General features: G+C 41.9%; 1 protein-coding gene across 6 annotated transcripts in view; it reads right to left on the reverse strand.

The window, feature by feature from the left end:
- P4HA1 (prolyl 4-hydroxylase subunit alpha 1) overlaps nt 1-23,263 on the reverse strand; it is a 38,215-nt gene that overhangs the window by 10,983 nt on the left and 3,969 nt on the right. For 3 of the 6 annotated variants that reach the window (XM_042792523.1, XM_042792544.1, XM_042792515.1), the window contains exons 2-9: nt 18,694-18,810; nt 17,702-17,798; nt 15,083-15,234; nt 12,505-12,642; nt 9,726-9,965; nt 8,338-8,528; nt 7,648-7,824; nt 3,652-3,722 (exon numbers count right to left, since the gene is read on the reverse strand). In XM_042792523.1, coding sequence (XP_042648457.1) covers nt 3,652-3,722; nt 7,648-7,824; nt 8,338-8,528; nt 9,726-9,965; nt 12,505-12,642; nt 15,083-15,234; nt 17,702-17,798; nt 18,694-18,781 — 1,154 coding nt within the window. In that variant the 5' untranslated portion in view covers nt 18,782-18,810. Of the gene's footprint in view, nt 1-3,651; nt 3,723-4,855; nt 4,927-7,647; nt 7,825-8,337; nt 8,529-9,725; nt 9,966-12,504; nt 12,643-15,082; nt 15,235-17,701; nt 17,799-18,693; nt 18,813-23,263 lie in introns of those variants that run through there. The other 3 variants (XM_042792527.1, XM_042792518.1, XM_032986648.2) reach the window with 2 other exon arrangements.

Consider the following 23,263-nt stretch of genomic DNA (forward strand, 5'->3'; position numbering starts at 1 on the left):
GAGGGCTCAGGAGGGCCTGCTGAGGTGGGCACCCGCTGTCCCACCCTCAGCAGGTCTCTGGGCACAAGGGCCACCTTGTCTTGCTGGCCCTCCCTCGGGGCCCTCCCAGAATCTGTCCTACATCCTCCTCCTGTCACTAGCCTCAGCCTTCCTCCTCTCCTGACACCAAAGCCAGCGTGTGCCGAAGTCCAAGACCATTTACAGCAGGTATTCCTTCACAAAAAGGAATCTTTTTCCCTGCTCTTGTCTGTCAAAAAAACCCTCCCTCACCAGTGGCATACGTGATGCAGAATTAACAGCCTTAAATTGGGCTCACCAAGCTTCTTTTTTTTTTTTTCTTTTAATATATGCATAGTGCAAAGTTCAGCATGATTCAGTAAATGCTCACAGCTCTATTCTTCATTGTACATTTATGAAATTAAGTTGCTTATCTGACAAGGCAATTTGCATGAACAGCATTCTGCCGTATTTTTGACCAGCTGACACCTCCAAGTCCACTATGGACAGAAGACTTTCTAAGAAAAAGGGACAAGCCGTATTTCTGGGAAGCCATAAGCATGGCAGTTTAAGACGTGGGTGACTTTACTTACAGGAGGATTTGATACTTCCTTAATAACTACCACACCAAAACCCAAAATTCCCTGACTACAAAGGCACAGAAGTTTAGTGTCCCACCTGGCTTTGCAAAAAGACACCCATGAACTAAATCTAGTATGTTATAGAAATTGAAAGAATCCCATTAGCATGCTGAAATCATGCTGAGGGATTGCTTTTTTTCTTCCTCACACACCGAGATCTAGCTTTTAACAACTTTTACATTCATTACAAACAGCTAGCGGTAATTGTATTTACTCCTCCCCCCTCTTAGAACTCCCTATCAGGTATCTCATTAGAGACTTTTTAATAGCATGATAATTATATGCAGACATGATTTTAGACTAAGCAGTTTATCAGGAAAAAAACCCAGACAACTGTCCAGAGCTACATGACATCCAAGGGCTTATATGGCCAGCAGCTCATCTCTTCCAACTGCACTAGTCAGTCCAGCACCAGTACGGCCTTAGCCTCAGCCACACCAGCACTGCACCAGAGTATTCCCACATTGCTTTTGTAACAGTCCCATTCATGTTTAAAAACTTTCTAAAACGTAGGTAGTATGTAAAAAGTAGTAGTGGAGACGCAACAGGAAGCGAATAAAAGCACAGGCTGGTATTTCTGAAGTGGAAACTTTAACATCATATGCTACGGGCTCCGACTGGCTGCGGGGAGGAGGGGGGGGGGGGGGGGGGGGAAACAAAAAAAAAAAAAAAAAAAAAAAAAAAGGCAAAAAGCAGCTTCTTTAAAAGCAGTGTCAGAGTGGCTGAGTTTATTCTGGTACTGCACACAGCATGGCTTGACGGTGCTCCTTGAACTGCTGGCAAGAAGCCCCTTTTATACAGCCTGCCACGTACTGCACAGCGAACAGTAGTCCTCTCAAAGAGAGGAATGCTGTAATTTAGAAGTGTATTTGCTAGGAAAGAATGTTTGAAGGGGGAAAGCAGTCATCTATTAAAAAAATAAAGCAAGCATTTTTTGGTTTTCAGGAGCAATGATTCATCTGGAATCCAAACCAGCTCTAACAGAAAGATGTTTCTTCCAGTGGTTCTGCAAGAGAAGTTCAGTGATCCAGCATTAACGTGATCCTTCTAAAGCAGTCTGGTTTGGGGTTTCTGGTTTGGGCTTTTACCTCCCACTATAGATTTAGGTGTCAAGTTCTCTTTTGAAGTATATGTATCCTAAACAATCTGCACATGGAGGAATGCAAAGCCAAGGGGAAACACGAGAAGTCGTTCCCCCCCCCTCAAAAAATTGTCTTCACTAACTTCGCAACATGCTGTGCCCCATTTACTTGTATGTTTCTTGGCAATTCTAATCCCAGCTTCCAGTGAGATATGGAATTTAAAATCCTAGCTCAGTAAAACCTGATTTAATTCTGTGAGTTCCTTTGGTATTTTGGAAGGATGTCCCAGAGCGCTACCTTTCTGAGCAGTAAACCTTAAATGTTGAAGGTTCTCATTCCCCAGGTACTGGCCCCGAGGCTCCCTTCGGGCTTGCAGCACAGCTCGCCAAGGCGGCAGCACTTCACAGACAGCAGCTGCCCTCACGCCCTACCACTGAGCCCCAAGGCAAGGTATGGCACACGGTTCATTTCCGATCAAAGCCCTAGGAAAAATAGTTACTTTGCCATGTCAAAAAGCCAATAACAAGGTGATGGCGAACAGGAGGATCTGGCTGCACCATCAGCCGCAAACGTTCATGAGGGCATCAGCTTTTAATTAGGGGTGTTGTCTAGTACGATTTTTTTTCTGACTGTGGCATCTGCAGTAGTCTCAAGGCCTAACACATCCCACTAATGAAAAATCAAAACTCTAAATAAGAAGTTCTTTTACTAAGGATCATCTATTTAAGCAGGGGCCAATTATGCATCTCAATTTCAATTAGTGATCTGGTCACCTTCTTCAATACCTGTTATTAACACACCAAATTTGGCAGAAACCATGAGGGTATGTTCAAATGGATTAACAGGTTCCTTCGGTAAATGCCCCAGAGTGGCCTGTGTCACAGAGGACAAACCCCAAGAGTGAATAAATGCTTTCTTTAAAATACACAGTCACAGATAACCAAGACAGATCAGACACGGACAGACTTTAAAATTAAAAACAAAATTTAAATGCAACACACATCAAATAGGGAGACCTACGTTCCTGAAGCCATTCTGGAGGGGGCCTCTGGAAGTAGTTTTAAGGAGCAAACGTAATAAAAATCTCACCAGACGATTTCCAAAGGTCTCTCACTACCTGCATGCACTCTGATGAGTAAGTAGACCTACATATGCTGCTGAAGGTACATGGCAGTTTTCAATGTATAAAAGTTTTCAACTTGCCACTACCTGAGAACAAGTGCAGCTTTAAGGATCAGACTTCAGCTACACCGGTTTTCTAGTTTCCATGAGAGTTATCATTCCTGAATCAATCAACTTCTCGTGATCCAGCAATTCTGAAGCATTTTTATCTTTTTAAAGAAAATCATAGCTACATAACAACCCTTAAGATAGTAGCCATTCTAATTCCAGTTTTTCTCTTCTAAGAAGCTGAAAGAACATTCGTTTTCGATCGAAGCAGCAACTACTCTCAATCATTTAAACAGGGAAATTCTTTAGAATTATCAGCGAGCTTTAATTTGCACTATTCTCATGAATTACAGCAGCTCATCAGTGCCTAGCTCTAAGCAGCAAATCCCAAAATTTAGCCGTAGAGGTGAGCTACACAGGCAGCCTTTTCCACGGCTCGTTAATGGCATCAGCCCCCCCCCCCCCCCCCCCAGCGCTAACATTTTAGTAGGTTAGTTGCTCTAGACAAGCCATGCTAAGCAAAGAGGGCACTTCCATCTTGGCTACCAGGAACTTTTAGAGCTATTTTCTATTTCAGCAGACCGCTTGCTTTGTTATACGACAGCTCAGTTTGCTTTAGGCCATTCTTTCTTCTAAAGAGAGACTAAGAATAGAAAAAGTTATGCAAAATTCTCATTTGCCCCACATTTAGAGATGAAGCAGTACAGCCCCAGGATGGACTTCCTCGGCCTGGGAATCCCTCTGGCAGACGTTCCCCTTACCTCTTAGAGACTCTGTAATGTGCTGTGGTCAGTTTCCCAGTCTCAGGGTCATGAACAGTAGCACGGCTCAGCTACAAAAAGAGAAAGGACAAGGGCTTACCCACCTCGTAGGCTGCTTTTTTTGCCAAGCCACAGGTGTTTGAAAGGGTTCCGATTGGTCTGGATGGTATGCAATGCTCTTAAATTAGCAATATTAGAAGGGCAACAGAAGCTGTAGCTGCCATGTCCAAATCCAAACAAATTGGTTGGAAAAATTTGGTTAGATTGTCCTTTCACTTTTTTCCTCCTTTTTTTTTTTTTTTTTTTTTTTCTTTTTTTTCTGTTTCAGACTAGAGACTTTCTGCAAGTAATTTATGATGCTGAGTTTCACAGACAATTCCTCTTCACCCAGAAGTTTAACTCCCTTCAGAATTTTGGCTTAATGTTGATGAAATGCACAGTCAATCTTTAATCATCACTATTAAAACCCAGAGGGGGGTGGAGGTGCAAGCAGAGGACAGGTGGTTTCTTTTAGAGCCAGCCAATTTTGTAAAGCATTGGCTAAATTCAAGACTTCTAGTATTTAATAGACAAGCTGGAAAGAACCGGGAGCCCAGTGAAAATGAGCTTGTGTTCTGTCAGATTTGTATCAGTGTGAGGTAAAAGAGCCCAGACAGGAGTACGGGATTATCTTGGACAGTGAAACCCTGTGTGACTAACGAACGCGTGTTTTGCCTGCCGCTCCAGCTGTCACACGCAGCAAGGACTTGAAGCTTCTCTTACACTTGTAAAGGCACTTCAAGTGGTCTGCTAGATTTTACAAGGATAGGGAAGAAAATTTTTGGTTGGCAAGAAGAGCAAGAGAAAAAGGAAGGGAACATAAAAAAAAAAAATATAGATTCTACTGAAGGTTTTGTAGCATCGTGTATTTTTTACACTGACTGCACAGACCTGCTTCTTGTACAGATCATCATTTGAGAACACACACTGAGAAGATGACCAAAAAAAAGAAAAAAAGAAGGAATCAAAATACACCCCCAGAACTTCTAGCTGAAGGAAAAGACTGAGAAACTCAGCAGTAACAGCCTGTTACAGATCTGCATGTAATAAAGCGGTGGACTACAAAACCAAAGTTGTCTTTTTAGACCACCTCTTTTTTCCCCATAATGAGCAGAATCTACACACTCATTACAGGCCCAAAACATCTGGCATAGAGCTCTCTTACCTTTTGCTAATTCTGTAATGTGCCGTCTCCAAGGCTCCTGTTATGGGGTTTGAAATGGTGGCTCGCCTCAGCTGTGAAGCGAACCATCAGAATAGTTGCATTACAAAGCACATACTGCATCACAGCAATCCGACCATTCAGAAGCCTAAGGGGAAATGTCACACAAGCCACCACCTCACAAGCCACCCAGTCACCTTTTGAGGTGGTTTTTCTTTTATGGAGGGGGTGGAAATTCGTAAAGCAGGGATGGGGAAGAAGGGGGACTCTCCAATTTTACTAAAAGATAGGGTTTTTTAGGGGTTTTGTGTTCGGCTGGGGTTTTTTTAAACAGAGCATTTGAGAATATCAAGGTTTCCAGGAAGTAATGTCTCCATTTCTGTAGCAAGGAGAACACTTGTCCGAATAAAGTAAATTAGAAGCTTTCATTTCCTTCATAGTGCAACAGCTGCTGGAAGTGGTAGAGTATTATGGCATGTGTACAATTGGTCCTCTGTTAGCACTCTGTCCTGCGCATGTAAGATGAGTTTTACAGTTAAATTGAATCCAGGCAACGTCGTGATCTTGTTGTATAGGCGAAAGAGGTAAAACTCTACCTCTTTGATTCTTTCTATAGCAAAGGCAGCACTGAACTCCTTTGATGCTGACTGCTAACACAAACTAATTGCTTAGTCCATGCACACGTTTACATGGTATTCTTCAACTACACAGAGTGAGAACTCTTGGTTCAATGCCTTCCTCTACCCCTACTGCGCTCCATTTACTTGACACCATCCCATCTATGTTAATGCTCTGGTTCAGAGCCTTCTGTGCACCCTTTGACTTTGTTCACATACTATCAGACATTCTCCATCATTCATAACTGGAGAAGTTGAGTTGCAGAGCACAAATTTTGGAAGAGGCACGAAACGGCATACCAAGTCCCAAACAATTAGAAGTAATATTTTTCTGCTGTTAAAATAAACTAAGTAAATCGAGGCCTCTCCATGCCTACTAACAAGAAAAAGTACTGGGAACTCTTAATATTCTGCCTCTCCTGTCGTCCCGTGCAGACGTATGTAAGAATCAAGGCAAAAACTACAATTCCATTGAAGACTCCCAAAGCTGCATAAGGCAGCTTCGCCCTGCCAGCTCACGCCACCAGCACAGCAGAAGGCTGGGCACAGACCAAACAGTGCTGCCTTCCGAGAGGCAGCAATGGTGTCATCCCAAACATCGGGAAGACAGACATGACCTTCCAGGCTCAAAAAATACAATCCTCTTGCTACACTTGTTACCGAGCCCGGGGAGGCCTCGACCATAGGAAATAGGTGAACGCTAACCGCATACAGATGCTTCTACATTAATGATGAATCTCCAAGTCTTTACCATGAGCCAAACAGTTGACAGGAAAACAATTATCTCAGGAAGTTCAGAAGGTAAAATCACCACGTTCACAGGTTTTTATTTTCAGCACCGAGGCTTATTTCTGCTCCATAAAGAAGCAATTCAGTCATATTTCACAGACGTAATGCCAGAGCTTTTGCAGCAGCAAAGGGGCTTAATCATTTACAGGCAAACAACCGGGGCTCCAATTTTTAGACCTGCAGCAAGGCTGCCTGACAGGAAAGCAGGAAGAGATGTTTTACTGATAACAGAAGAAAATTGCTTGTACTTTTTGCTTACAGTTGAGAACATTACCTCAGAAATACAACGCACCAGTCTTTAGGCAGCTTTAAAATAACCTTCAGGCTACCTAGTGCTCAGTGCAGTGGCCAAGGACAGCCTCATCCTCGCTGTGCCCGTGTATAACCCACAGCTGGTTTACTTGTCAGAAGATCAAGCTAACAGTCTGTCCTATACTTAATGCACTTATCGCCTTAATGTCCATTTGCTTAGCTCTCTCCGGACAAAAAGCCATTTAGGCTAAAAATAAAGAAAGAAAAGTGTTATTTCTACCAGTTTTAATCTTATTTTAGAAGTGACTGGTAACTGATGGAAAAACAAATCAATTTAACTAATTAGATCTTCAACACACATCTTGAGATGCAGCGTCACACGAACTGGATAAAGAAGGCAACTCCATCAGTTTGTCATTTGTCTTAGACACTCCTGTTTACTCTGATAGCTGAGCTGCCCCAGATTATTCTGCATTCACAAACAAGAACCTCGGGATCCCCTTTCTGAAATAGATTTGATGAGCTGACATTGTGAATAAGAAGCTGAGTACCACTGATGAAGCATTGCTCTCTTGACACTCTTTTCATCTGCAGGCAACGTCAAAGCCTGGGAGACAGAGGTCAGCTTTATACTGAATGGAGGATACAACCATTCATTCTTGTCTATACAACAACGTGACATTCCAGCACCAGGGAAATGGCTGCCTTGCCCTAGACGGCAGTCTTCTCCATCTCACAATTTTGGAAAACAGAGACTTAAAAACCAAAACCAGAACAGCAAACAAAAACCGGGCCTGTATAGTTCCAGGCAACCTAGCTGCAGTATGTTGTTTTCTGCTGTAGAACATTCTCTTCCTTATCTGAAACAGCACGCACTGAAATTGTGTCTGCCAGAAGAGTCCGACAATCCTGCACTGCTGTTACCTGGCTCTCTTAATTACCCAGAATTTCTAGCTTCCCCACAGTCGCCTTCAAGAGAGACTGCGTCACCAAGAGCTACAGTGTGAGAAAAGCAACGTGTGAGCACACTGCACACACATCTGCATTCAAGAGGAGATAGAATCGCACACACACACACACAGAAAACTACATGCAGAATTTGAGATTCCAAAATGCAAAGAAGTGTAAGGCGTTTACCCTTGGCTTTGCTAGTTCTTTCACAGTTTCGATCTCTTCATCAGAGATGATGTCAAGGAAACGAACAATTCGAGGTTTGTCCCACTCATCTTCCTGTTTGACAGGGCCCAGAATGTATCTAGGGTTCCTGTTTCCATCGTAGTAGCGGCAGAAGAGTCGTTTTTGTCTCCGAGGAGTCTGAAAGCAAGGTGGAGCAAGAGATAATCAGAGAACCTCCATATGACATCAGTATTTCTAAGAAACAGAAGATGTCCTCAGAACAAGAGCCAGGAACAATTCACTTTCCCTACCTTAACCTTATGTTACAAATGCAAGAGATGCTTTAAAGTTTGAGAAATTAGTATTTTCAGCACATTAATGTTACTCTGTAATAGTGCAACAAGCAGTACTTTACACAGTCAGTAAAAAAACCACCTCATTCAATTCCGTATGTAAATCTAGACTCCAACATCCTTATTAACTACAATTGTGTAGTGCATCCAAGTCAGTCAGCAGCGCCTGTGGCAGTATTACTTTTTGTCTACTGGACAGAATGAAACAGGGAAGAGATCCAACACACACTAATCCTCAGTTCGACACACTCAGCCAACGGCTGTAACAACTTCCTTGCTTTCACGCCACATACAAATGCTTGACATTGTTTTGCTACATTTGGTTTCATACATTTGAAAACAGTCTACTCCACTTTACCATTTTGAGACCCTCCCCACGGCACAGCATTTCGTACTTCCTTCTCTCGGGCAGGTAATCCTTTTTCTTAACCTCAGTTTCCTTCTCCGTCTGGTCTTCTGAATCCGTACTGGACTTATTTGCTTCTTTGTCTTTAGCCATGATATATTCAAAATATTTCATGTTCCCATTTGCTCTTTGATGTTCAGGATCTATTGACAAAGAAACAGACAAGTATCACTGGCAAGTTCCCAACTTGTGAAGAAGCATCCAGAAGAGGCTATTTACAAAAATAAAACCAGATGCACGCTACTGCTTCTCAAATAGAAATCAGAAACATCTATTCTGGTTTGAGAGCATTCACAGGATAGCTGAAACTCCACGCTAAGCTGGAAGTGATGCTAGCCTGCAGCGTGCACATATCCTTAACCCATCTGCAGAAAAACACACAATGAGCTTCCAGAGCCAAGCTCAACTCATTCACAGTTAAGAAACTGCTTACTGTGAGGCCTAGATCCTCAGTAGGCACATGGGTCCAAGCACTATAATAAAAAAATAAAAGGGTTTGGCCATTACAGCCAATCTCACCAGAGAGGGAGAGACAAGAGAATGGGACAGGGAGAGAGCTGGGACAGCATGACTGGCTTGAAACCTAGAAACTTCCCTGACGGGAATTAAGATCTCTGGTGATAAAGCCTTTAGCAATCACTAAACTGACTGAATTAGCTTCAGTTCGCAGATAAATGGTTTTGACTAACCTTTGCTATATTACATTTAGTTCTGAACTTCCCACAGCATCCTTCACACAGTCCACCACTGAAATATTTACAGACTCATAAATACACTTCATATTCCATAAGAGAGAATCTTAGCTTGTTGTACTGCATGCTGCATTGCTTATTTTTCCCATTTTTTCATCTCAAGTATACTTAATTTGCATTTAAATAATCTGCAGATATTTTGCTATCACCAATTTAGTTTCAATTTCATTTCTTTGGTCTTTCCTGTACCTAAGGGGAAGTAATCTCAACACAGGAAAGTAAGATACAGTAAGAGAACCAAATTTCAGTCAGTAGAGATGGGTAAGTGGTTAGAAGCCATCAGTGACAGGCAGCAGAAAATACTTCAATGAAAAAGAGCAATCCTTAACCACGACGCTTTCTGACACGGTAGCATAGCTATAATTGCCCATTTAAACTGGTAGCAAAACATGATTTATGGTAATACAAGTCTTTTTTTACTGAGAACTACAAGAAGTTAATAGAAATATCAGTATAATCTATTTAAAAAAAAACCTTATACAAGTCAGAATACAGGCAAGTCTGCACTCCTCTGTACAAATCCATAGCTAGCACCTGCTCAAACACTGAGCTCGGTCGTGGTGAGCTGTGGGGCTCTCTTTCACATACCCAGTTCCAGAAGGCGTTTGGTGAGCATCATGGCTTTGCCCAGATCCCCCTGCTGATACACGGCATAACTCAGATAGTCCAGAATGTAGACTTTATCTGCAGAAGACACTTCTCCCTCATCCAGCTGTTTCAGAGCTTGTTCCATCCAGAGCTCAGTGTGGTAGTAATCAGCTTCAGTATACGCAATCTTTCCCAGCTCAAAGCAATCTTCAGCTGTTAAAAAGGATTTGTGCTTCACACCTGTATTTGAAACGAAACAAACCAAACAGAATTTACACAGAATTCTAGACCAGTCTTCAGAGTAACATTCAGTTCTTTCCTATTCTTTGCAGCACAGTTTATTTCTGTTCTTCAACTTCTCCCCCTTCTGTGGTAGATATTTGTTGAAGACGCAGTTTAAGTATGTAAAGCCTGTAAATCCTTGGCAGAACACACGCGGTTAGATGCAGTTTTCCATTGCCAGAATACCAGCAACTAGCTAAATGTCTTTACCATTAGTGGAAAATAAAATAAAGTAAAACAAACTTTTTCTTCAAAACCCCAAACACTTCGAGCAAGAGTGAGCCAAATATGAAGTTTCAGAATCTGTTTTCAAAGACATTGCATTATTGCTTTCAAAATGTTACTAAAGCACATCTTGTTAGCAACAACTTAGTGGGGAGGAAAAAGAAAACATCAGTCAGTAAATTCCCAGCTGCTCAAGATTTTTTGAAGTCAGTAATTTTTAGAAACATTTGAAGAGACCTCTGAAGGATTAAAGTACTAGTAAGCAAATTACAGATGCCTATTTTTGCCACTGTAAATTAAGGCTCAATGAAAAACCAAATTTAATCTTGTAAAAAGGAAACAGGACCTGCCAGTTTTACAGCTAAAATTATGTTCCTAATTACATCTTAATACATCCTGAATTTCTAACGGCAGCTCCCACAGCTGCATTCAAACCAGGAAATTCTTCTGTTGAAGAAGTGCCTTAAGAGAGTTAATAGCTGAAGACAGCCCATGAAACGCAGTATCCCACAGAACAACTTTGTTTCTACACACTAATTAAACACCTCCTGGTCCATCCTGTGATGACCAGTGATTTCAGTGTTCTGAGCCTGATGCTGCTAACTCTAAAATAACACTAAGATTAAGGAATTAGTGGTGGAGTGTTCTGGGACAGAGAGATCCTCTGGAATGAGTAACAGGTTGTAGGGCCATAGGCTGGTGCGTTTTGAAGCAGCGTAACATCCACATGTGAAAAGGCAACTCTAAAAAGGGTGCTTAAGACAGCAATCGTCAAATAGGGTTGAGAGTTAAGATAAAGAAACAGCACAGCCTCTGATGCAGGAAAGAGAATTATTAAGTGATATGATGGTAGTTGAGATTCTGATCAAAACTTGGCGACCTGGCCAAACAGAAATTCCCTGGGAAGGAAGACAAGGAGCACAAACAAGTGACCACACTGGATGTTCCTCACTGGAGCTGTGAAGAGACCAGACTTTCCTACTCTCTTTGACACTCCAGAACTCTAGAACTTTCAGGTTCAGCAATTACGCTTCACTACACACAGTTTGGACATCTTACTCAAAAGAAGCAATAAACTACAGCCCACCCAAAGCACTTCATCTTGCATTTTTGTGCTGTTTTAAGAAAACAGTAACAAACTGTTTATTGTATTAGAATGAATCTGTAGGTCTTTGAGACAGTCTTGAACTAAACCCAGAAGCAAGGTTATACATCATAACATATAAAGCCAATTACCCTTAATTTTATTAGGCATCTGACCACAATGAGTGCTTGCAAAAACACAGATGGATTGTACAGAGTTGATTTTTTGCCAGCTGGCACATTCCTATTTTCAAACAGAAGAAACAAGGAAAACTCAGCAGAGAAAGATCTAACAAGAAAGAAGTGTGCCTTCTCTTGCATATAAACCTATTAAACATCACCTCAGGTAATGCCACGTAAGCTCAAGTCTGCATATGCGCTCTGTCTTCTGTTTTTCAGTTTATACTCTCCATGAGGTTTAAGCTCAAAGAAACTTCAGTCACACCCAATCTGAAAGGTCCATCTTAGCCATGAAAAGGGTAATAAATGATGGAACTATTTTGTTAAAATGCACTACATTGTGAAATAAAACTAGGTATCTGCCAGTGCACAACTACTTCAACACAACGAGAATCCTCACTCAGGCAAGATTTTATTGCTGTTTATTTTTTATTAAAAAATATTAACACTAAATTAGCTTACCATAAGTAGAAGAAAGAGGCAGATTTCAACGAAAAAGAAATTTTCAAATTCTAGCACAAGCAGAAAACGAGCATTTGAGTAGAGCAAGGAGATAGACGGGACAAATGAGAGTCTCAATGGAGAAAGAAACCTGCGTTCTGTGCAGTGCATTTTATCCACGTGCCCTTGGGCAGTGTGCTGGCAGAAGAAAGCTCACCAGGCAGGCAAGACAAGTGGCAATAGTTTCGGAGAGAACCACCACAGCACCAAACCCAACAGTATGCTAGAACGAGTCAGCTCTTCCTGGGTTCCTCGTCACCAGCACACCCTGAAGCGACAAGTTCCTCTGTCTTCAGGTGTGGCAGAATTAAAACTGACATCTACGTCAACTTATGGTCAACAACCCACGTCACATCACTTTTCATCAATTCTTAGCTAGCTCAAAGGTCTTCCTATTGTTATCTTCACACTACACACTTAAACAAGATGGAAGAGCGTCAAATGATTTGTAATAACAGCATTTAGTAAAAGTTCAGTGTCTTCTGAAAATAACATTGGTGGCTCTTACCTGGAAGATTTCCTCTTGAGAGGGTGTCTGTGTCCAAATTATATGTGTCTTGAAGCCTCAAGAGGGCTTTTGCTGCACCAGTCTGATCTTCATCATTTGGAAAAAACTGCCGCTGGATAGTCATGTTGGAGATAAAGCCTGGGAAAGACAGGGAAACACTTGGCTTCCTTTCTCTCAGGAATTCAATAAACTCCATACACGTCATGACTCCCTACCTACCCTGGGGAAAGCTAACATTTCAGGAAAGGGCATTAATAGGTCAGGAAGAGCTATTAGCTCTGCAGAGCATCAACAAACACCGCAAGTTTGCTTCTAAAGGACAGGAGTACCGCTCCAGTTTTATGCAGAAACTATTTTTGTCCTAGCAGGTTAAAAAAAAAAAAAAAAGTTACACACAACAAAAAGACCACTCCTACATGGAGAACATTACAGATAACATATTGGTAATTTTTTCAAGCATTCCACTCAATTTGCCTTCCAAAAGGCTTTTCATTTAGTAACCTGGAATTCACAAATAATTTAGAAGAGGAAAAAAAAAAAAACAAACAGTGCTAAGAATAGCAGTGTAAAGATTAAGGCTGGTCAACAAAAAGAGGAAAACCAAAAATTCTGATGTCTAACTGCAAACAGCTTTTGACAAGACTTTAGGCAACTAAGCAGCCACTATGACCCTAACCACTTTCCATGGACACGGGCACTACAATATTTACATAGAAACTTGAGAAACACAGAGTTAAAAAGGGTTCTCAAGATCCATCTTCACACAAGTCTGCACTGAACTCAAGGTGCATGTTGAAAAACTAGCATTTTGATTTTTTTTGTGTGCATGAAAAGAAAGCAAAGGAACAATTCAAAAGAAAAACTTGGGGGCTTATGGGCTTTTTTAAAGAAGCACCACGGTGACGTTTATGGAACAGAAGACAAGAAGGTTCTATAAAGTAAAAAAAAAATATTCTCTCTAGGAACTGTTGCCCCATCATTAAAAGTCACATGTCATCATCTCCCATTATGAAAGGTTTCCACTCCTCTCTGGTGAGCACGCGCACAACCACTGCTATTGCTGTTACTTGAAGGGCCCTCCTGTAGAGCTATAGTGCATTATCCCCTCTCCAGTGAGAGAACTGATGCCATGTATCCCCTTCTGCTTCTGCACAGTCAAGAGGCTGGTGGGCTGCTGATGGGGGAAACAGTACTCCAGAAAAACAGCAGGGCAGCACCAGCAACTTGGTACATGCAGCCACCAAAAGGGATGGCATCAAAGTCTACCAGGAAGATGTCTGTTTAAACAAACTAACAGCCAGTGGCATTTTCAGAAAAGTAAATTTTCTACTCAAACTCTTTTGTCCCAAGATCCAGAAGCACAACAAGATTTACAGTGTTAACACAAACATCCTATTGGCACTGTCCTTAGTTAAGTTCATCTAATATCCACCAACAGAAAACTAAGTAGCAAGACCAAAACCAGATAAAGCATAGTACACGACACTCAGCTGCAAAGCCATCCAAAAAATAACAAACTGGCCAGATTTGTTATTTTTGCCACATTCTAGTAGTCCTTTTTAACTATTCAGACCTAATAACACTATTTGGTTATGGAAAGGTGTTCCTACTTTAAAGAAACATCATGTCCTCCCACTCCCGTGCATCACTTCTTTTACTACACTATGCTTCCCCCAGTATTTTCCTTTTTCCTCAACAATTTTCTTAAAGCAAGTAAGTCCACGCAAGCCCAATTCTTTCTCCTGCCCCACCCTTCAGAAAGACTGAAGATGTACCGGTCCAGACTTCTGGCTGGCAGGTGCAGAGCCTTTCCATTTCACATACTCAGTCCCTCCCAGCTGAATATGCTGAATCCTTATCAGAGACACTAACCCTGGGTCTTTTCTGAAAGCTCCACTTTTTTATCATTTCTTACTACAAATCTACACCTGGTATTAATTGGCTGTTGAGACAGATTCTCACTGGTCAAATATAATCATCCCAGCTTCCTTACTGCTAAGTATTCTTTAGTCAGCTATTTTATGTTCCATTCCCTACTGAAAAGCTTCTCCTTTTGCTAAAGAAAAGGGGAAGCAAAGTGTTTACTAGACTAATTCAGATCAGTACCACAAATGCTCAGTCTCTGTCAACATTCAGGTTTTGAACCATCACACCTTAACAACTCCGGGCGTATCAACAGCATAGTACTTGACCATACTTAAAGACAGCCCCACATGCCTAGCACTCAAGAGTTTTGTTCCTTTTTTTCTGTTCAACAGTCATCACACTTAGAGATCAAATTGCCTAAAATACTAGTTTGTAAGAAGTGGGAGAGTACAATGCAGCAAGCCCTGATCACCTGCAAAATTCAAAGCATCCAAGGAGATTATTCAGCTTAAGCATTGCAATTTTCCTAAATTTTTGTGAAATTGAAATTAGAGCGTACTGACAGCAAAATAGCAGGTCTTCTAGGATTATTTTTTATGAAGGCATCTTAAAAGCAGACTTGTAAATCTGGTTCAAACCGTGACATGTGAAAGACATAGTCAAGTAAACGCAATTATAATGTGATGCTTGTTCTTACTACAGGCACACTTACCATCTGACATGTCCTTCAGAACCAGGCTCTCCAGCTCACCCCACTCTGTGTTAAGCCGTTTCATCAACTTGAATGCATTTACAGGATGGCCCAAAAACCCCTCTGGGTCTTTTGTAGCAGTATCTGTCAGCTGATCCAATTTCTCTGCCCACCTACAGTAAAAAATGCACGTTCATTAAAGTCTCTTGTAAAAGTCTGCTAATGCACTGTAAAACTAATTTCAAGCTACTCAGTCTTCACTAGTAAAACTACAAATTGCAAGTTTTTACATTATCGATATATAAAGCTCTCCTAGGAGGAACAAAAAGGACTTCCTTGTAATTTTTTTTTTTTTAATCTTATTCCTCAGTTGCAGCCTAAATCTTGTGTTGCTTTTGTGACCTTCGTTGCAACACTGCTGAATGAACTCCTTCCTACAGATACCAAATGCAATATGCCAGCATTTCCATACAGGACTAATCAAAAACCAAGCTTTATCGACATTTTTTATCTTTTATTTTTAAATGTTCTTTTTTCTCAAATTTACAAAACGGTAGTTCAATGCTCGTCTCAAATTATTTTACGTTTAGACACATACTCTTAATTCTATGACAAGACCCTTGCCACCACAAAACGGCCTTCCATACGGTAAGCTTGTATTAAAAAGCATGTAGTTCTTACACTCCCAAAGGAGGAGCCCAGACCAACTTTCTGGTGCTACAGTTCTGACTCCACAACCCTCTCTAACACTGTCAGTGACATAACCCATTCACAACTCCAACACACTCTGAAACAAGCACCTTTCAATAACTACTGTAGTTCATCTGTCATTTTAATGGAAATATCCAGGGAGCCTGCTCCAGTCTCAAGTCAGGAAGCACATCAGTCATGCTATAAGCACCACCGTCAGGCTACTACACATCTTTAAAACAACAAAACTTCCCCTCCCTATTCAAAACAATGTAGATCTAGAACATGAAGACACATAACAACACCTTGAAAACAGGATAAATTGAAGTTAAAAAAGCCACACCCCACACAGAATACCAAACATCAACAGCAATATAAAGCAAACACAAAATCTGTAGCCTGGAGGGAACTCTATACATGAGCCAGCATTCAGCTTGTTCCAGGCTTTGCTTTGCCTGAATTAAGTTTGCCTGCTCTACCTGAGACAGGTAGATATTTACAACTGTTTGCATTCACTCTTCCCTTACTGTCTTTAGCCATTTTCCTACTCTCTGGCAGCCCATCTGGGTTCTTGCCAGCAGCAATGTGAGGGAAGGGGGTCCCTCCAAAATGAAGTGCTCAAAGTGCTCCCAAGGACCAACCCCAGCTTCTAGCAAGACAAAGACTAAAGAAACCAAGTTCAACAAATTGTGCATTCCCACTGCACATGGTCAGATCCATCGTACATTGCCCACTGCATGACTCTCAAACCTAATGAGTAGCTGAAAGTCAGTGCAACCGGGAGCCACAACCGCAAGGCCAGGATGTCTTTCAAGTAGTTTCTGCTTCATAAAGCCTCCGCCACAAGCCGTCCTCTGCATTTCAGTGAATTACCAACTTTCACTGAGCTTAAATCAACACAAGCTACCAATATCCTTCGGCCAAAATACAGACCCCAAACTCAAACAATGCTGGCATTTCTTCCAGGTTCTTCTGAGACAGTTAACTTTCCTGACCTGACAGTGAGCACCTTTCCTATTATAAAAACAGAGCTGCAATGCTTATATGATAACCTGTATTTGCACACTTTTGGATGTCCAGTCAGCATGCTCCCATCTTAATTTGTAGCTATAAAGAATATATTTATAACACTCCAAACCTCTCAGCAATTCCAATTCTGTATTTGAAGAGATAAAAACAAATACAGTCCAGCAGAAGTATCTTTCTTCCTGGATGGTAGAATGTAATACACAAAAGCTAAAATAAAATTCATGCATCTATCTAAAACTGTTTAAACATCCTCATGACAGGTTTATAACACATTTTTGAAAGCCAGGAAACCATCCTGTTCAGGGATATAAAATTTTTATTTCTACCTGTAATAAAATCTGACATATTGTGCTCTGATCCCCACACCTACAGAGCCAAACAAGACAGTAATGGCCACGGTCAAGTCTCTCATTATTTTTAAAAGCAGTGAATACATTTTGTTTTGCTTTATTTTACTTTTAAATCTAAATGTAGCACATAGAAAGATACTCTGCTCTTGTAGTGGATTATTAGTGTTCTTTGGTTCACCACTCAGAAGTGACACGGCCACACCAACACTTTTTAGTGCTTTTATTTCTAGTGTATCACTGCAGTCCTTGTAACACTCATTTGGAGACTTCTTGGGGTTTAGTTTCCACTAAGCAAACTGTCATTCAAAGAACTATATCCCCTTGGGAATTATGTGCAAGCAGGAATCCTAAAGTGAAGGTATCATACAGAGCTGGTTGATTAGAATTCATCATTAGAAAGCTGCATAAAGCAAACCAATGGCTCAAAGATAATAATTTAGGACAAAAACTGCCAGTTTAAGCTTAGCCTCAGAGGAAAAATTCCACAAATTTAATCAGCCTTGGGAAGCACTTTTTACATAAGGGTGGACTCAAATTATTAACTATTAGCATTATGCAACAAGCTGCTCACTTTTTGATCTGTTCCAGCTTGCTTTCTTCTGCCTTGATGTAATCTTTCAGTGACACCACCAGATCTTTTTCTGTATTAATTAAGTCTGTCATATGACCTAGAAAACAAATGAGTTCGGTTAGACAAGGAGAAACAAAAAATCTGAGTTAGTGGCATTCTTCCCCTCCCCTTCAGCTCTTTCTTTCCCAAAGTCCTTCTGCATTTGCTTAAATAATCCTGAAGGAGTAGTTCAGGAAGGCTTCTTGCCTTTTTTTTTTTTTTTTTATTTTAAGAAAATCTCATGCTGGACCAAGCTTGTTCCCATGGAAATTAACATAGTATCACATATTTATTATTAGAACTAATTTAGGATTCATTTGGAAGAGGAAATAGGTTGCAACAGAGTAATCTTTCATCCAAGCATACATAATGTAGAGCAAATAAAGACAAAGCTACAGAAATATACAGAGACTTCACGTTTGATATACAATACTAATCCAGCATTTTATAAAATTACTTGCATGACTTCAACGGGTCCCTTACCAGACTCTGTTATTAATTAATAATTGCTTTGTTTCCTGCAAGCAGGCAGCTGAACTGGTTCATTGTGAAGCCATGCAGTCCACATCTGCAGCTGTGTCACAGGCTGTCAGAACTCAAGAGAGAGTACGCTGACATACTGGTATCATTACGTACCCTTCAACAGCTGTTTCGCTTGCTTCTACATATGTGCAACAGTCCATACCAAAATTTTATTGAAAATCCAGTATCTATAGGAATATATAATGAATACAAAGCCTTGCCTGGGTCATCGGACTAACTGGACTGACTTAACTGAAAGCACGTTTCTCCCAAAAGGAAGGAGTCAGTAAGGTTGTAAGAACTAGTAAGTGGATTCAGTTCTGTACCAATTACAGCCTTGAATGCCATTAACACATCATCACAGAATCAGTTTTGAGAGCCATCAAGAAATCCTTTTGGCTATGCAGCATATACACCAAAGCATGTCTCACCAATCGAAGTGAAAAAGTCCGTATGGGCGTAAGAAAAAGGCAGCAGAAGTCCAAGGGCCAGGGTATACCAAATCTTGTTGAATGCCATAGTTCAATAGCTGTTATCTCACCACGTACCTATGAAAGAAACAATAAAGTAGGTAAAAAAAAAATCCCTATTCGCCAGAGAGTTGAATCTACCTTCAAAGGAGACAGCTTATTCTCTTGGGGCTGCCACTAGTTCCTGAGGTAGCAGAATATTGTTAAGCTTGAGCAGCTCCCACAAGAGGACTGCAGACTTTCTTTTACTTTTGTCTTGTGTGTTAAGAAAGGAAAGATTGGCTTGGAGACAGTCTTTACAAGCACTCTTCATCTTTTTGACACCTAAGACACACTGTAGATAGAGCAGCTTCACAAAAAGCACCAAAAAACACAAGATCAAACACTGAAAAAAAGTATAATACCAAGTTAAAATACATATTATCATGTTCATCCACCAAATGGGAAAAAAAATAAAATGTTTCCTTTGATCAGTTAGAAAGATGCTAGGGGAACAGGTCGAATTGCAAACCCTGCACAACCAGCCCACAGAGTGTTACTTGCATGCTCCTGCTCTTCAGCAGCCATCATCACAAAGCCAGCCTCCAAACCCCTGGTACAAGAGGCTTCTCTGTCGGCTGGTTAGTCCCTGGATAAGTCCATAGCAGGCTCACAGGCAAGGCTTTCTCCCACAAACAGCTGCCAAGCTCTCAGCAGCCTTTCAAGCTCCTGAACCCTTTTAACAGCCTAGGATTTCCCTGCTACTGCATACTTTAAAAGTAATTATGCTGTCTTGGAAGTCACAAGATGTATTTTTTTCCAAACACGGAAGTTTAAACTCTCATGCACTATGTCTACTCAGAAAAATTAAAACAATTGCATATGCTAACAGAAACTGGTTTACAACTCTTCCAACAGCAAGACAACTAATGTAGGAAAAAAGAAAAAAAATTTAAAACCCAAACAACGTCACAAAGCAAGTCCAGCTACAAAGTGGTTCGGTCTGTTTAGGGAGGCAAGCAATATGCTTTTGATCAAGTTGACAGTACTGATAGCAAACATAAAACCAGGTATGCCATTCACACTAGGAAAGTGTGAACAAAATCAGGAAAGTGCACAAGTCACACCCAAGGAAAAGCCATCTCACCCACAGGTAAAGGTATTAACGGGAAACACTCCCCTAACTCCTGAGTGCAGGATCTCTCCTCTTATTGCACCTGAAGGGTCAGGAAGCAGTTCCCTCCCTTCCTTTCCACCTCTAGCACTGCAGAAAGAGCAGTTCTCAGGTTTAGGTTTACTGACTCTGTGGACTGCCTCTTGGGCAGGACAAGCACAGTTTCACTGGCACTGACAGGAACAACAGGAAACTTGTACAAGCCTAGAAAATCAGCACAACCTCCAACTCTTATAAATCATCTGAAATATGCGTGACCACAATTGAAGGCCTGAAACGTTCTGACACTTTCACCAGCAGAAAGTAAGCTGTAGAGTAAAAATTTGGAGAGGGAAGCCTGGAGTCCTGCTTTTTCCCCAGGCAAGTCAGGCACCTCAGCCTCTCCAATGCTCTAAACCAGTCCAGCTGTTCACAGCAGCATTCCTCACCTCCTCCTTGCTCGATCATCCCCTCCACAGGCATCCAGGCAACAAGCTAAATCAGACTAACAATTTTCCCCCAAAAGCTCATTTCACCCAAAGTTCAATTCTGATACAGTTCACTATATAGCTATGTAACATCCATGCTAGTACAAGAGGGCAATTTGGACACAGGAACTGGCAGCCAAAGACAGCAAAGGCAAAAATGTTGTTTCTGGTGGCTGCACAGGTTTAATACATTTGTGAAACTCCAGCCCTAAACACAATGAACAAATATACCATCCTCCAGCCAGTCTGTAACACCTAGTTTCCAGCATAAACCTGGGATCCTGGTAAGGGCTATACAACCATACCTACCTCTTCTATGACTAATGTCAGTCTTACGAAGAGCTCCAGTTGAGTAACTGCTGTATGTTAATGAGTCACATCTGGAAATCAAGTCTTCTTGCTGGCAAATTTCCTTTCGCTCTTTACTTAAAAGAAGCTGTATCCACATGCACAATGACACTGATGTGTACCTGCACTCTTATTAAAAACACTGCTCGATTCATACTTTGCTCTGCAGAAAGCCAAGTGCCTCCTGCTCATTCAGCACTCAAGCTAATACATCTGTGAATCAATTACAAAGCACAAACAGTTCTACTACATGATAAATATTTGCCAACATTATCAGCACTCAGAATTCATTCAGCTATTTTGTTTACTGCACTCAGTGAGACACAAGGAAAGCTTCAGAAAGTTTACTTTTTACTATTTATCAGCATGAAACTTTTCTAAAGCACAAAGAAAATAAAAACACATCCAAAAGGTGATGAAAACAATGTCTCCTCTCCACCTATGGGTCTTGGTGACAGTCTTCCACCTTGCATGACAGAATGATGCCTTAAAGCCTGTTTAAGTAGCATGCTTTGGAAACAGTTTTTCCTTGTCTCCACCTGCCTTTACAGCCTGCTCCAATACCAGGCTGACTCCAAACACAGTTGCAACCCTATTCCCTCCTCACACCTTCACAGGCACCCAGGAGAATGAGTGAGCCACAATGGTCACAGATTGCAACAAGGGAAATTCTAAGTAGGTACAAAGAATAAGTTTCTCACAGTGACAGCACTTAAGCACTAGAAGATGTTGCCTAGAGAAACTGGATTTCCCGTTCCTGGAAGAATTTCAAAACTAAACGGGACAACCCTGCATGCAGCCTAACCTAACCTCATGTCATGGTTTGAGCTCAGAGGGCAACTGAGCACCATGCAGCCGCTCACTCCTCCCTTTCCCCCCAGCACTGGGAAGGGGAAAATGAAGCCAAAAAGGCTCAGGAATTGAGATAAAGACAGGGAGGGATGACTCACCCATTATAGCCACAGGCAAAAGGCAGACTCTTAGGAGAATTAAAAAAAGAACATAAATTTATTACAGACACTAACAACACCAACGCTTAACAGAGTAGGACAGTGGGAAGCATTGCCACAGCTTGAGAACACCTTCTCCCCAGGCTCAGCTCTGCTCCTGGTATCTTTCCCTCCTCCCTGCAGCAGCGCGGGGGCAGGGGATAGAGGGTGCAGTCAGTGCTGCCGCTTTTGCCATCTTGAGGGAGGGGAGAGGGGAGGAGGGAGAACTTCTAGCACCTGCTCCAGCATGGTCCCTCTCTAACAGCAAACTGTCCTCCACAACTTCTCTGACTTGAGTCCCTCCCATGGCTGCAGCCCTTCTCGAGCTGCTCCGGCGTGGGACTCCCCCGCATGCTGCAATCCTCCCAGCGCCGAACGACAACAGCAGGGGCTGCTTCTCCCCACAGGATCCCAGCCTCCTTTGGGAACAGTCACCCGAGACAGGCATGGGGCCCCCCACAGACCACATGTTGGCATCTGCTTCACCGTGGACCTCCATGGGTGGAGTGGGGGTCAGCCCTGCCATCTCACCACAGGATACAGAGGGGTCTCTGATCTGGCACACCTCTCCCCCCTCTTCCTCCTTCGTTCTTCAGCTGACCTCAGTGTTCACACAGATGTCACAACTCTTCCCCACAACTCCAACTCCTCCTCCCAAGTTCCCCTTCTTAAATATGTTATCACAGAGGCACAGCCACTGTCGCTAATTGGCTCAGCCTTGGTGCAGAGGTGGGTCTGACTTGGAGCCAGGGGAGTTTTGAGAAACTTCTCAGAGGGTCCACCGCTGTAGCCCCTTCTCCTGCTACCCCACCACTCACTCAAACCCAGGATACCTCCATGCTCACCCAGCTTCAAACAGGAGGTTAGGCTAGATGACATCCAGAGGTCACTTCCAACTTAATTTTTCTTTCCTTTTACAGTCTCCAGATTTTCTGTCATTTGCAAGGACTCAGACTCCCATAACAGCTTTCAGCCACCCAAGATTACTTCCCTCCCAGACAGAATTCAGAGTTAGAAATGGAGCCCAAGGCAGTGGCCAGCCAGGCTTTCACTGCCCTAATGGCGGTTGCTAACTAGCACAGCTTTCAAAACTGTTGCAGAAGGACCAGCTATAGGTTCCCAAATCAAAGAAAATAAAGCTCAGTTAAGATAGATGCTGAAAACCTCTTAGAAACACAAGCTGCCAAATAAGTAGGCTTAATTTCTTCCTGTCAGTGACATGAAGTAAAACAAGATGAAAATCCTCTCTACATTATTCCTGTCAGTCTGACTTTCCTCCTCAGCCATGTCCCCCAGGCAAACACAAAGATGGCAGCTGAGTATCTCAGAGAGGAGGGAATCCACTACCCCCACACACAGAAGTGGGAGTCCAGCTGACAGCTTTAACATAGGAGCTTCCCGACTTTCCGTTAAGAAGTACATTTGCTAAGCTTTGAAACAGTAAAACATGGCAGAGCAGAAAAAAAATGAATGGGAAAAAATAGCAAAGAACATGTAGATACAAATAAAACAAAGCAGTGACTAGACGAATGATACTGCCAAGCGAAGCACAGGATTCCCCAAACAGTAGGGAT

The sequence above is a fragment of the Tyto alba genome, unplaced genomic scaffold, assembly GCF_018691265.1.
Source record: "Tyto alba isolate M040663 unplaced genomic scaffold, T.alba_DEE_v4.0 Super-Scaffold_1, whole genome shotgun sequence".
In the NCBI taxonomy this organism is placed as follows: domain Eukaryota; kingdom Metazoa; phylum Chordata; class Aves; order Strigiformes; family Tytonidae; genus Tyto; species Tyto alba.